The 15,000-nt window shown below is 40.0% G+C and overlaps 1 protein-coding gene across 1 annotated transcript in view; it reads right to left on the reverse strand.

Moving 5' to 3' along the window:
- The window catches only part of LOC119597464 (carboxypeptidase B-like), a gene marked incomplete at its 3' end in the record, with an annotated part of 29,350 nt that continues 14,350 nt past the window's right edge, over window positions 1-15,000 (reverse strand). The window contains 6 exon segments of the mRNA XM_037947039.1: window positions 1-17; window positions 219-384; window positions 595-786; window positions 1,379-1,526; window positions 1,662-1,760; window positions 2,135-2,200. Coding sequence (XP_037802967.1) covers window positions 1-17; window positions 219-384; window positions 595-786; window positions 1,379-1,526; window positions 1,662-1,760; window positions 2,135-2,200 — 688 coding nt within the window.

The raw sequence follows: 15,000 nt of genomic DNA on the forward strand, positions 1-15,000 counted from the left end.
GGTTCTTCCGCCAAAGTCTGTTGGGGTAAAGCGTGTAATGACGTACATTTGCTCAATTCTAAAATACATTACGTTACAAAATAATAATTATGACAATTTTTTAATCATATTGTGATCTGACGAAACTGACCATAAATACTACATATCAAACAGATACACGATCAAAAGCTGGTCGTTTTGGACCAGCAATTAACACTGTCACATCAAAGTGCATCTACCTTGCTCTGGGTGACGAAAAGGAGTAGGCGTAGCCGTCGGGATTGGCGACGGGCACGAAGTACCACTCGGTGACCTTCAAGATGTCCCTCCATTCAGGACTGACTGCCACCTGATGCATCAAGTACGTGGTCACGGCGGGGGAGATCCATTCCCTGGCATGGATACCTGTGGATGTGTTTATCACAGTTAGATGCACTGATATCTTATTCTATATTCACAACTCAAAAAAATACTCAACACTACCGTCAATAATAGCTTACAATAGATAAATACATGCACAAATAAAATAAAGAATAGGTAAATAAAAAGGTAAATAAAAGCAGACGCGAGTCTCCATCACCGTGACTGCGATCAGACTCAAGCGCTGATACTCGCCTCCCTCGATCCAGATCTTCTTCTTAGGTCCTGGCGTGGAAGGGTCGGTGATCCTCACCAGCCTGACCTCGCGGCCCTCCAGAGTCCTGGCCACCGACGCCATCTGCACGAGCTGACTCGAGGTGAAGTTCAGCCATTCCTCGAAGCCCTCGATGTCTTCCAGGTCATGGAACGTCGTCCAGTCCATCTGCTCTGTAGACGGACAAGAAATATTTTACAGACGGAAGCTGGTAGTGTTGTGTTGTATGATGAAGTCCTCCGATGTTGTGGGATAAGTAGAAATACTTCAAGTACATTTAGCTGATTTTTTTTTCCAACTGAAAAAAGTATATTTAAATTTTTATACAGGCACATATAAGCGTGTAAAAATCTGCCGAATGACATCAAATCCTTTAAAGAAAAAAATACAGCAGCAATAATGTTCATGTACAATGTGCATTTGTCGCTCTTTCACTCTCTCTTATTATATATTTACGTATATGTATATGCATACGTATGTGTGCATACATGTACATGTGTGTGTGTGTGTGTGTGTAAACATACATACATACATAAAAATATAATATACATAAAAAAAAAAAAAAAAAAAAAAAAAAATATATATATATATATATATATATATATATATATATATATATATATATATATATATATATATATATATTCATGTATTTATGTGTGTGCGAGTTCAACTGCGTGTCTCAAATTGTACTGCAAATTCAGCGAAGCGCAGCTCGACCAATCGGCCCATGAGCATCACCCGCGCCCCTCTCGGCCGCCTCACCTGACTCGCGCTTCCTCCTCTTCTCCTGCATGTGCGCCCTCTCCTCCTCCACTAGCGCCAGGACATCCGGGACCTCAACGCTGTGCTTGAGGTTGGCCTCGTCCAGAGCCCTCGCCACGCGGCTCTTGGCCTCCGCCTCAACCAAAACCTGCCGAGCAACATTAGCGTAATATTCTAATGCAATGTAATACGACGAGAAGGAAAGTAGGTCATTTTTATTCTCAAAACCGCGTATGCATTCGAGAGTGTAAAGTATGGATGGCTTTTGGGTCGCCCTGCCTACCTTGGTGTGGGATGGTGTGTGACCCCAGACGTCTACATTTCCCTCATCTGCCAGCGCCCTCACCGCTATGTGATGTCCCGGGGCTTCTACACGCCACAGCTGCCAAAAGAAATAAAAATGCATATGCTGTATTCAACTTCCTTTAATATGCATGATACCTGCTTGTGGCATTGACGTTTTCATTCATTTGAGAAAAAACGCAATACATTGTTATATTTAGGATATTGGCATGTTTACATACATTCTACAGGGAAAATGCATTTTCATGCAATCACGTGTTATGGCAAGTGACAAGAGAAGGCGCTCCTGCATCATGAGGTAAGGCATGTGGGGAGGGAGAGTAAGAGCTTGCGGTACAGTTGCCAAGGAGCGTCTCTCTCTCTCTCTCTCTCTCTCTCTCCTCTCTCTCTCTCTCTCTCTCTCTCTCTCTCTCTCTCTCTCTCTCTCTCTCTCTCTCTCTCTCTTTTTCTTACCTCTGGCCCGATATCCGCAGATGTCCCAAGCACAGCAAACGACGCTATTAAGATGATCGTCCACATCTGAAACAGAATAAAGTAATTCAAAACCTAATGAAACATTGTACATTAAAAGAAATACATACCATAGAATCCTAATACACAAGCCATAGAAATAAAATATAATAAAAAAATAGGCATCATAACATAATTTTCGACTTGTCACCTCTGTTACACCCGGATAAAATATCGACTCCCCAGTCAGGTTACCCCGCATAAAAAAAAGAATAATAAAAACAGCTGAAGGAGCAACCTCTAACCTGATCTACCCTCGGCCCGCAGTCTCCACAGGCTGGGAACTACGCGGACGAGGAGTGGTGGCCTTCATTCTCTTATAATAATACCCTCAGGAAACGTTCACAGTACATGTATTACAACTACTTCTCTCAAGGAGGCTTTACTCCGACTTGACATTCAGAAGTACACGAACTGCTTAAATAAATGCATACACGTATACAACTATGTATATTTTTTCTTTATTTCTTACTTTCTTTCCTTTTTTCTTTCTATTTTCTTTTTCTTACAACACATGTATGAGGCAAATCAGAACGGCAGAAGGCTAATTAGTCAAGAATAGGATTAATATTTAGCAAGAACTGAGAACGAACGGTTTTTCATCCCTTGTGTACCTGCTTTCTCTATTTCATCGCTAGCTGCAGTCATGCAAACCTGTACCTTATTGGGTAGACCGGGCGTTTACTCTTCAGGGTTACGAACTGGGCTGAAAGTTGGATTGATTCTACCATATCTCTGTACACTGTTTTCCATTATAATCTAGACCTGAAATAATGTACTTGTACTTTTCGTGGACAGATTCGACGTCGCTATCCATTTGCAGGTGTCAGTCTTTACGCGTAGATAGAAAAAAAGAAAAAAAAATGTTCTGTAAATTCGCCTGAAGTAAGTGAGCATGTTTGTTCTTTGTTTATTATATCTAAATTCTATAAAGCCTCAATCATGAGTTACTCCTGGAAAAGGTCTCATCTCACACTCGTTTTCTTTGCCGCGAAAGAGAAAGTTTTTCAGGGATCGGCCCTTCAGGTCAGAGGATCCTCTTCTCGGCAGGCACATAAACTGTCTTACCTTCCTACCCTTGGTCTCAATAAAACGAAATTTAATAAACAGAGACGTAAAAAATCCCTTTGAGCTGTGGATGTTATTAAACAATCACAAGTGTATTTTAACTTGCTCTCGTGAGTTACTATAAACCGTTTGCGATAAGACAGGGAGGTCAAGAGGTAAATTTTGTTTGCATCTTAAGGGGCAACGGCAATTTTCAAATTAAGGTATCACTTGTCTCCTAATAAAATAAAGTATTTAGTGGCTCATAGGTTAAGTCCAATGAGAAATCGAGAAACCTGAGGAAAACATCAGAAAGCCACGGTAAATATTTCTTGGATTATCACAGGGTTTCTCAGACAATGGGGATTGGAAAGTGCCTGCTAATGGTAAGATGCGAACAGAAATACTCGTATGAATGGGTTTCTTCTGACTGCAGCTCCGTAAATAACCTGGAATAGTTTAACCCCAAAACAAGACCCCATAACTTAGTCATATAGACAACAACAACAAACACAGGTGAGGCTGACATCATAAAGATTTTAGTGGAAGGGAAATACTTCGTCATTTCCTGTGTTTTATCTGCGCTTTTTTTTTCTTTCCTTGGTTATCATGGGCAGCGTGATAAGGATTCATCTCACGTTGAAAAATCCATAGACACATGCTACCAGTGAAGATGAAAAGGGAAAATGTACATAGCTATTGCGTAAGTCTATGCGAATGAAAGTGAAAGTGGGCGTACAATAAATAAGACAAGAAGTGAAGACTACAGAATATGTGGTTGGAAGTTAAAGAAAGCTGTCCTCTGGGGCGGATCCAGTGTGTTCGAAAGAGAAAATGAATACAGGGAGAGAAAGCGGAGGTGAAGAGAAAGAAATGATAACAAAGAAAGAAAATAAAAGAAAAAAAGAATAAATAAAAACAAAGACATTATATTTTCAGTGAAGAATGAGAGATTGGAAAGAGAAACAAATGACGATAAAGTCGGTCACAGAAAGTGATGCATGGAGAGAGCGGATGAGAAGCACCGGCGGGAAAGTGTTGCATTGACACATCACGAGGAGGAAAGGGACGGGGACATGGGTAGCACATGAATCACTGCTATGAATCACTGTTACCCACTGAGCTTCCGATGACGAAAACTTCATTATTTTCTACGGTTTGTATAATATGGACGTACGATGTAAATGTCTCACAGGAGTAGCATTGAAGATCGAAATACATTAACATCCGTGACGACTTTCTCTCTCAGTCGCACTCTCACTATCACTATCACTCTCTCTCTCTCTCTCTCTCTCTCTCTCTCTCTCTCTCTCTCTCTCTCTCTCTCTCTCTCTCTCTCTCTCTCTCTCTCTCTCTCTTCTCTCTCTTTCTTTCCCTTCCTCCCTCCCTTTCTCTCTCTCCCTCCCTTTCCCTCTCTCTCCCTCTCCTTCCCTCTCTCTCCCTCTCCCTTTCCCTCTCCCTCTCCTTCTCTCTCCCTCTCCCTCTCTCTCCCTCGCTCTAGTTCTGTACACAATGCGGAGAAAGCGATAGAAACAGAGACAACCACACAGGAAGACAGAATGTCATGAGAAGAAAAAACGAGGAAAAAAAATATAAAAAAGAAAGAGAAGACGAAGCTCAAAGAAAAGGAAAAAGAAAACAACACGAGACCGAAACCCCCGTGTCCCTGGCCATAACACGAGCTTATGGCACTGCCAAACGACCCCCGACGAGTGGTCAAGCGATTCTTCGAAGCCTCTGAAACAGGAGGAGAAACACTGTGGCGAAGAGTCAAGTGGCTTTGCCCTCTTGAGTTTCACCATCGCTCCAATGGGAGTGACCCCATACTTTCTTTCCACACGGCCAGGGAATTCCTGGGAAATGGGGCATTTGTTTGCTTGCACACTTGTTTATACAACCCCGTGCAACCACACGCGCACGCACACACGCAGCCCCAGCTACACATTCACATAAGTTAATGGAATGAAAAATAGCGTTGTAAACTGACTATGGGTGTTCGTTTAGTAAGAGTAAGAATTATATTTCAGGAGAGATTTCGGAAACTGTGGAATATTTTCACACGAAGTTACCTAACGTAACTCAGGAGAGTTTCCGAGATCTTTCCCATAGCCTCAGGAGTTTTAAATACTTTTACCATCGATGGAAAGATCGGGTGTGTACCGCAAGTCCAGCGAGTGCTAGTGTTTTAAAACTTATAAAAAAGAACTAGTGTGTTTTCTATGTTTAGCAAGTTCTGGTGCTTAAGATTTGTTGTTTTTCAAAAGAAAAACGTAATCTTTACAAGACGAAATTTCAACTCTTGTATACACTGATTTCTATCGGTAAATACGCCAGGAGTTATCCGTGCATGACGTAAACTCATTCATCTGAGCTGAGCACTGGAATTAAAGTCCTTGAAAAAGAAACTGCAGAAAAACCCAAACAACCCGGACATGGCGCGTACATGTCACGGCGGCAGCAGGACCTGTCGTCTTAAGGCTGTCACATATGTCATGATAAGACTTGATGCCGGATGTATCAAGAGAGCACAGACGGGAAGAGAAAAGTGTTCATTTTCTTTCAATACTTGATAGCGAATACAAATCAAAAGAAGTTTAGCTAAGATTGTATTGTAGACTGACTAATTTAATTTCATCGCAATGCTTGGTACCGAAGAAAAATAAAAATAAGCTTTTTAATTTTTAGAGACTAATTTAATTTTATTCCAGTCTTTGGTACGGCATACAAATCAAAATATGCTGATTTACTATTGTGCCGTCTAATATACATAGGGATAGCATATAGAAAGGGGGCGACTCAAACAAGATACCTTTTGTTTACGCAAGTGGCAAGTGATTCATGCCGGGTCCGCAAAACATGCGTCAGTAAAAAGTTGATTAAGTGAGGTCTGATGACGGCCTTGATGTTGACAACGTAATTACCTGTAAATCAGAAGCAGTGCTCTCTTTACCATCTCTCGTTGCAATAAAATCAATATCAGTGGTTGTCGTTCAGTAAGAATAACAACCCGGGATAGTATGTTGACAAAGATGATGGCGATGATGATCATCATCGTTTTCATGACGATATTGATTACGATAATTATAATGATAATGAGACAATAATCACAACAATAATGATAATAATAATTATAATAGTCATAAGGATAATGATGATAATGATAATGATAATCATGATAATAATTACAAGAACGATAATGATAATAATTATAAAAATCATAATGATAATGATTATAATAATACTCATACAAACAACAACAAAAACAAACAAACAGCAGAGGTAAGAAAAGGAAAACAGCGTGAGATATGACAAGCGTCTGTTCCCAGTGTACGATGGGCGCTTCAGGTCGTTGCCATCCCATTCCCAATACTTCATGGCCTGCGCTCTGTCTTCATGCTTCATCGTTGCGCCAATTGCAGCCCCACATGTAAAGTCCTAGAAAGTGCATATTTATATTCATATACTTGCGCGGTCGGTAATGCGTACAGTAGACTTCCCTGGTACGAACAAAAGCATTTAGAAATGAAAGTTACTAAGAGAAACTATGAAACTGGTGCTTTCATTGGCCTAAAATGAAAAGAAACTGGGGTTTTATATTTTCTTTTTATCTCAGATTTGTGTTTCTGATATCACAGAAAGTGTGTGTGTGTGTGTGTGTGTGTGTGTGTGTGTGTGTGTGTGAAGTGTGTGTGTGTGTGTGTGTGTGTGTGTGTGTGTGTGTGTGTGTGTGTGTGTGTGTGTGTGTGTGTGTGTGTGTGTGTGTGTGCGATTCATATATAATATATATATATGCATACATACATATATATATACATATATGGATTTCCTGAAAGCTTTTGTTCGAAACGAGTGAGTCTATCACAGAACACACCGAGGCGTTGTAAGCAATACAGGGGAGCGGTCATGGATATCAAATAATCCCGCCGCACACCTATCCAAGTGTTTTGACTGCAAATGAGATTATTATTAATATATTTTTTTTCTTTTTGAACTAAAACAGAAAAGCTGATTACAGTTTCTTATTTAAAATTAAAATGATCACTCATATGAATCTTTTAAGATGCGATATATGAGATAATAGCAATAAAATAGATGCACACAATTTATCTAATGCTGCAGACAACTCCATAACAGAATTAGCCCATCACAAGAAAGGAGGCGATGGCAGGGCTTATTCCACATAAGAAGCACAAAGCAGACGAGGTACTAGGGTATGACATGCGTCTGGCCTCGCCTGCTACTGCATCACTTTCTCTCTCGTGCTTCTTCTACCTTTCTCTTGCCAGGATAGGTACAGACCAGTTATTTGAGGTTGTTGTTGCGGTAGTTGTTGTTGTTGTAGTTTTGTTTGCCGTCGTTGTTGTAGTTGTTTTTCGTTGTTGTTATTGTTATAGTTTCTGTAGTTGGTGATTTTAATGATAATGATGTTCTTGTTTTTATCATTGTTATTGTTGTTGCTTTTGTTGATGATGATAACGGTGATGATGTTGGGTTATTAAGGAGGTAGTGCTGGTTGTTCTTCTTTCTGCTGGCTCTCTTTTGAGGGGTAAATTCATTGTGGGTTGGTGCATAGCAGTTCACTGAAGAGGAAGGGCGAGGAGCTGTCGCTTCGATATATGTTGCGTGTTGTAGGTAATCAGCGTGGTACAATATACTTATGACACTAATGTAATGCATTAGAACACATGTTAGATCCTTTGCCCCGCACCTCTCAGCGTGGGAACGTTTGTGGCATCCCTCTGGCTCTGATTTGGTTTATTTTCTCTTTTTATTTTATTCTTGTTAAAATTTGCTTACACACACATTTACACACATACACACACATGGATATACTCATACATACTCACATTCACACACACACACACACACACACACACACACACACAATAATATATATATATATATATATATATATATATATATATATATATATATATATATATATATATATATATATATATATATATATATATATATATATACAATATGTAAATATATGTGTATGGAGACTGTTTATCATAAGATGACCGGATGTGAAAAATGTAGTGACCTAAATTCCCTCTGATTTTTGTTACGGTCTCTGCTTTCAACGTTGCCGAGACGAGGTAAAATATTGGCCTGAAAAACGATTACCCTACAAAATATTTTCTTTATATGCTGTCCAGGTGTATTAGAAGGATGCAAGGATTAGAAGGAGGGATGTGGCTGTGACAGGGATAGAGTGCTGACTGGTTATCGGAAGGAGAAGAGATCAGACTTCAGGATGAAGGAGCGAAATGGGCCAGAACAAACACCTCACGCCACCGAGGAAGTTCAAGCATGCTTTCAACCCACGCTGCGATAACCAGTTGATCTTGACACTTCATTCATTTCGCCATCCCACATCGATTTCGTACTTCCGTTCGCCCGATTCTTCAACAAACTCCATCTGCCCAACTTCGTCCTGCTAACTTCTAAATTTTATCCACTACCTCGGATTCCTCCTTTTCACGTTTTTCCTCGTCATTCGCGCTTGTCCTTCCACTGCCCTTCGGTCGACCTCCGTGCCCTTCGTCGCCACATCCGAACGCCGTGGGTCCCCTTGATGTTCCGACTCGTTGGTGTTTGATATATGTGTTAGCATGTCGGCCTGGACGTGGGTGGCTGCGATGTTGACAAGGATACCGCGCTGTGTATATTAGAGGGCCGGTCGGGCTGTTTCTTATATTAGCTGTTTCGGACTGCGTTGACACCAGCTTTATTAACTCGGCCCTTTTATTTATTTACCGCTGTCGACATCCTGTGTGTCATGTTTGTCATCGGGGATCTGCTCTGTTTGGAGAACCCAATAAGGTTCCTGCTAGTAACAAATTGCGGTGCTTTGCTGAACTAGATGTATTTGTCACTGCCTTAAAATTTTTAAATAAAAACTTCGTAATAAAAACCTTCAATTGTTGATGGTTTCATTAAGCTATACAATGCCGCGACGAATTTCGAACAAGCTGTTAAATCACGAGCGGAGGTGTGTAAAAAATGCGCAGTCGGCTAATACGCACGTCCATACGCCCTAATGCCTGACGGTGCCTCAAAGCATGCTTAGCCTTTTTTGTTTCTTTAAAGCAAGTTCTATAGTTAGCAACACAATAAAGGTTATACGGAAAACAAACATTGTCAAGGATTGTTTTTAGTGAACAACACAACGACAAAACAAATAAATAGATAAATAAAGCATGCCAACAACAGCGGGAGTGAGGGAAAACATATCAAATCAGGTTCGTTAGCTTGTGGCAAAAGATTACCAAAGGTAAAAGAAAAAAAACAATCAATAATGCATATGATGAAGTCGCGGCCACAAAAAAAAATGCAAATAAACAAACTCCTTTATGTGAGTTGCAACCCAAACAATAGCAACCGAAGACACGATCTTGGCGTCTTGCTGCAGTTACCAGGCCTTCTCCGGGAAATCCCATCCCCCCTCGCCAGGATGTGGACGGAACACCCGGATGCCGATTTTGGGGTCGACCGCTTCTAGGGTGAGAGGAGGTGGGAGGAGGGAGAGAGGGTGGGGGGATGGGGCCGGAGGGTGGGCGGGAGGGTAAGCGATGGGTGGGAGGAGGGTGAGAGAAGGGTGGGGGGAGGGTGAGAGAAGGATGGGAGGGTGAGAGAAGGATGAACGATAGATGGAAGTAGGGTGAGAAGGAGGGTGATGAATGTCGAGAGGATGAGACAAGTGGAGAGATAAGTGGGCGTGAGGAACAAAGGGAAGAAGAAAGGGATCAGGGCGTGATAATTAACGGGTAGTTTCATCTAATAAATTAGATAATTAATTTTTTGTTGTCCAAATCACGATATATGGAGGAAGAAGCCCTTAACCACAGCAGGATGCGGGTGGAGGCGGCGGGCGGGTGGAAGGATGAAATGTGAATAAGGCTTTGCTAAGTGGATAACCCACGGGTGACGTCACAGGAGGGCCTAACACTGAAAATATATCAAGATCAGGTCCTAAATGTTTCACTTTCACAGCTTAAGAATTTTCTATTGAAAAAGAAAATCAAAATTAAAAGAAAAAAATAAGTAAGAAGTATGGTTAACGAAATGAAAGTAGCTGTAATTTATGTAGTTCACGCAAAATATAAAAGAAAATGAAAGTGCCAAATCTACGCATCTCATGTAAGATATAAAAGATAGGGAAAGTGACACGTCTTTCTGCCAGCCAAGAACTGAAAGTGTAAGGAAATCCCGCCTACATTTCTTCCTCCCACGACCGTAGAAAGTAATGGCACGAAAAACAAGAATCCAAGAAAAAAGAAGAGGCAAAAGCACAAAACGGAAATCCGGGAAGATGAGAAAATAGGCGAAGATAAGAGTAAAGTGGAAGGGCGGGTGGAGAAAGTGGAATGTGGGCAGCGTGGAGGCGGACAGCACGGTCAAGGTGTTCCCAAAGGTGGAGGGAGACGGAAACGAGGTGAGAGGAGCAGGCGACGACCCCAACTGCAGGTCAGAACTAGATCAGGCTGTTGAGTTTAATCCAAACTGATGAGCCATTTAAATAAAAGTCAGTTAATAAATAAATACCGGAGAAGGTGCGAAACCCCATGGATGGATAGGCATACGAACAAGGCGCACAGTAACACGAGAAAAAGTATCAAAACAAACATCAAAGCGGACGATGAGGAGGGCGAAAGAGTCTTGGCCACAGGGAGGCCATGGTGGGTCAAAAAGGGAACAAAAGTGACAAATACACGACTTTTGCAAGATTTATAGAAGCAACAATAATTTTGTATATTGCAAGGTCATTTCAACAGTGTGCAATCTGGCTGTAAGAATCACGTCGGATACTAAAACTATTTAAACAAGTTGGAAAGAAGAAATAACATAAGGCAACATATTTAAACAGGCAGACTTGTTTTGACTGGAAGATAAAACGGGAACTCAAAAGCAAAGAATTGCGCAAAACATAATTAGCCCTTAAACAGAGGATCGAATGCGAGGCTAAGAAAATAGGTTAAGGATAGGGGGACCTTATTCGGCAAGGCAGAACAGGCAGGTGGGGGACGGAAAGGGAAGGTCAAGGAAAGGCTCCGAACGCATGAAGGTCACGCATCTCGCACTCAGGACAATATTCAGTGCATGTGCTTGGACTCTGCTTGCGGCCACACTAATTTTTTGCTCGTTATATTCGGCCGATCCGTGAACGCGCGTTGCCTTTTAAAAACAGACCTTTAAATATCTGTGACCCACTATACTAAGGTGGGTTCTGCTTGCACACTTACAGGTATGACTGTGTGTGTGTGTGTGTGTGTGTGTGTGTGTGTGTGTGTGTGTGTGTGTGTGTGTGTGTGTGTGTGTGTGTGTGTGTGTGTGTGTGCGTGCGTGCGTGCGTGCGTGCGTGTGTGTGTGTGTGTGTGTGAGAGAGAGAGAGAGAGAGAGAGAGAGAGTGCGTGAGTGAGTGAGTGTGTGAGTAAGTGTGTGCGTGTGCGTGTGCGTGTGCGGATGGGTATGGGTATGTGTCCGTGTGCGTGCGCGTGCGCGTGGGTTTGAAACCATAAAACCATAAAATCTCGTAAGTGCGTCATTTCCTGATTTACCGATTTTCTTATCAGGTTATTGCTCCTATAATGTAAGCTGATTTTTTTTTTTCTGTATTCGATATAATTTTCAATCTGATGTCAAAACTCAGTATTAATAACAATAGCAACATGCAATAACTATTAACAACCATCACTATTATTACGCTTATCGTTTATGGCTTCAACAAGTTTTTGAGGTCTCATACAGTTATAGGCCATTGCTTATCTGTATAACCACTGTCGATAATATACCAAAAATTAAATCATACCTCCCCTCCCCCCGTAACAAGTACGATCCAAAATCAAGTTTATCAATGCGCACATGTAGCTTACAATTAAAAAATATTCGGCTATTAAAAAAAAATATATATATATACATATACATATATATATATATATATATATATATATATATATATATATATATATATATATACATATACATATACATATACATATACATATATATATATATATAATGCACACACACACACACACACACACACACACACACACACACACACACACCACACACACACACACACACACACACACACACACACACACACACCACACACACACACACTTTTTTTCTTTTCTTTTTTTTTTTACTTCCTCACAAGGGGTTAACATTTTAGCTGTTTAGAGAACAGATTACGTTGCCTACTGCATTATCTTGTACACGTGAGCTGTTTGTATCTTCAATATATACAGTTTTAAGAGATTCGTAATCTTGGACGAGTGCACATGTAAACATTCCCACCCCAGACTGGGTGATTCATTTGAAAAAATCCAAGGGATTTAAGTAATCCGGAATACTAAGAAAAAAGGAAAAGATTAAAAAGAAAGAAAAACGACCGTGTTTCCGGATCACACATTTTGGTTGTTCCCTCTATATGTGAAAGTTTGGACACTTTAGCCTGCAAAACCATCTTCAAATCCGGGTCCAAGGGAAGAAACCGTTCTCGAATGCCGAGCATATGTAATCTCGCAGACAAACTAAATACAACTGCGAAATAAGGCATGAATGGAGATGAATAACAAAGACCGTTCGCGCGGTTCAGTATTAGAAAAGTAACTCATGTCGTAATAACTTATAGAGAACATACTGCTACATAAGATTTTCGTGAAATCTGTCTTCTTTGAGTGAACCAATCTCAATTTTTTAAACTCAGAATTTAATATAGACAGAAACCATAATGCATGACATAAAATGCATGACATTTTCTTCATTACTGGAAACAATACAGAAAAACCAAAGTGTTGTTGATTTACTAGCAGATAACCAAGAGTTTCTATACATATAATAAATGCTATGCTGGGCAAAATAGTAGGAAAAAATGTTCAAACTGGAATTTCTAGGACCCGCGGCTCCGAATCCTGTTGGCCTTGCTGTCTCTCGTGCCAGAGGAAGATACACGCCTTTGCTACGACTCGCTTGATGTATGTAAAATGTACTTGTTTTATTTCATAGCAAAAGCGACCATCATCTCAGCCCACAGGAGCGTCACACACATGCCATGCATGCCGATACGATCCACATGACCTTCACGCAGTTCCTTTCAACGAAATGATAGATGACAATTTTGATCCTTTTAGCCCTGTTACTGAAGGACTGCGACGTATTTGACACACCAGAAACGGGAGTCTCCCAGGTGTATCCCCAGAGGCGAAACCGGCATCCGTTGCGCCTCCCTACGCCGACTCATTTGTTTTGTTTTGTTTATGGTCACTGTCGGCGGCGGACGAACGCGAGCCAAGGTGCATATAACCAGGTAGCTCCACCTCCATTTAGCCTATTGAACCCAAAAAACGAAATTTATTTTTTCTTATGAGTATTCTGATGACTTTTAATGGTAAAGAACTGTCAGTTACCGTAAATATAGGAGGGAAATATTGGTTTTATTTCTGGTAAGTATAACAATATAAGAAATTATACAAATTATATATCTAGCTACATCTGATATCTCAAGGCTCACTCTTATTGGCTAAACGTGGTGATGTCATTAGCTCCCTTTTTTACCCTAACAATTTGTGGGATATTTTATGGTATTATTTGTTTTTTTATGGTTTACCAATATGGGTAAAATAAATCAATAAATCAATAAAAATAAAAAATAAAAATATATAAGGTGATAAGCTCAGAAGTTGCCAACTAGAATTTTCATCAAGATTGAGTGGATCTACCTGTGTAAAGATACCTTAGCGCGAATGGAAGTAGATCGCGAAATCGGAACATATATGTAAAAAAAAAAAATTCTTATTACTGTAAGGTCATTGTCCGAAACTAATATGTTACTGTGAAAATTGTTTCTTGTAAGTGTACAAAATGTTTTTGGTATTTCCCATAGTCACTATTCACAGTATAAGCAAATAACCATGATTTAAATAGAGGAAACATAAAATTGCATCATACGTGAATAGTAATAGCCAATGCGTGTTTGTCTCTGTTTGTCTGTCTGTCTGTCTCTCTCTCTCTCTCTCTCTCTCTCTCTCTCTCTCTCTCTCTCTCTCTCTCTCTCTCTCTCTCTCTCTCTCTCTCTCTCTCTCTCTCTCTCTCTCCTCTCCCTCTCCCTCTCTCTCTCTCTCTCTCTCTCTCTCTCTCTCTCTCTCTCTCTCTTTATCTATCTATCTATATCTATCTATCTATCTATCTATCTATACATACATATATATATATATATATATATATATATATATATATATATATATATATATATATATATATTTACACACACACACATACATATGCACAAATCAAAATCCAACAATTAATGATCAGGAAAAAAACTCATAAGGAAATTCTTTCGTCCTTTCATAAAACTTCCCAGATATGTCAGTCATATCATACTATATTACTTTTTTTTATCATTATCCTTGATTACCAGTAGACTTTTAACATATATATTCTTAACGTACATTTACATGTCGGTATATATTGTTATTTCATAAGAGCATTTTATAAGATGATACGTTCTTAGTGTAAGATTTTTTCTATTTTGTTTTGTTTTAATTAAAGCCTCGAGATTGGAATTTGAACACTTTAATACAAACATTAGGTCAATTACCGTTAATGGTTTGTCTTATTCAGGAACGGGTGTTGTCCGTGGCGTCTATAATTGCGTTCATGGACGTAATAGTGTCAAGAATGGCCTGTGCTTAACTCTTAGGTTAATTTTAAACATTAAGTGCTACAGATACCAAAAGAAATTA

This window comes from Penaeus monodon, chromosome 39 (assembly GCF_015228065.2).
Source record: "Penaeus monodon isolate SGIC_2016 chromosome 39, NSTDA_Pmon_1, whole genome shotgun sequence".
Taxonomy (NCBI): Eukaryota; Metazoa; Arthropoda; class Malacostraca; order Decapoda; family Penaeidae; genus Penaeus; species Penaeus monodon.